The following is a 512-nucleotide window of genomic DNA, read 5'->3' on the forward strand; positions in this document are numbered from 1 at the left end:
CGAGATGGATGGATGGATGGATGGGTAATCTGAATCCATGGTGGAACTTTCAATGTGATAGTGTTGTGCATAGTAGAAGGGTGGATAGGTGGAAACATCTGGCCATATGCCAGAAGCTCCTTTGCTATCATCAAACAATTGCACTTTTCCTTTCAGATGCAAGAAAGAGGCATATTAAGTATCAACATTTTTGCCAAAGATTATCCTCTTCCTATCAGATGAAAAAAAATCTATAACTATTAATATTGGTGCAATGAAGGGTACATTACTTGAGGAATGATGGCGGCTGAGGTAGTTGCAGCGGTGAGGAAATTGGTTGAAGCAGCGACGATGACGGCTGTGGCAGATATGACAGCAGCTGTAATGATATTGGTGGTGGTGGTGGTGGTGGTGATGAACTTATCCTGATAAATGTAGAGTTGAATATTTTAGTCTTTATCAATGTTCAAGACTGATGAAAGGAAGAAATATGATTATTATTGCTTGGGAAAGAATTGAGTAAATAGAGGTAA

The 512-nt window shown here is 39.3% G+C and overlaps 1 protein-coding gene across 2 annotated transcripts in view; it reads right to left on the minus strand.

The window, feature by feature from the left end:
- Positions 1–6: 6 nt before the first annotated feature.
- LOC106876910 (formin-E) overlaps positions 7–512 on the minus strand; it is an 18,774-nt gene continuing 18,268 nt past the window's right edge. For both annotated transcript variants that reach the window (XM_014925660.2, XM_052974097.1), the window contains exon 8: positions 7–404. In XM_014925660.2, the coding sequence (XP_014781146.1) occupies positions 266–404 (139 nt within the window). In that variant the 3' untranslated portion in view covers positions 7–265. The remainder of the gene's footprint in view (positions 405–512) is intronic.

Source organism: Octopus bimaculoides, chromosome 17 (genome assembly GCF_001194135.2).
Source record: "Octopus bimaculoides isolate UCB-OBI-ISO-001 chromosome 17, ASM119413v2, whole genome shotgun sequence".
In the NCBI taxonomy this organism is placed as follows: Eukaryota; Metazoa; Mollusca; class Cephalopoda; order Octopoda; family Octopodidae; genus Octopus; species Octopus bimaculoides.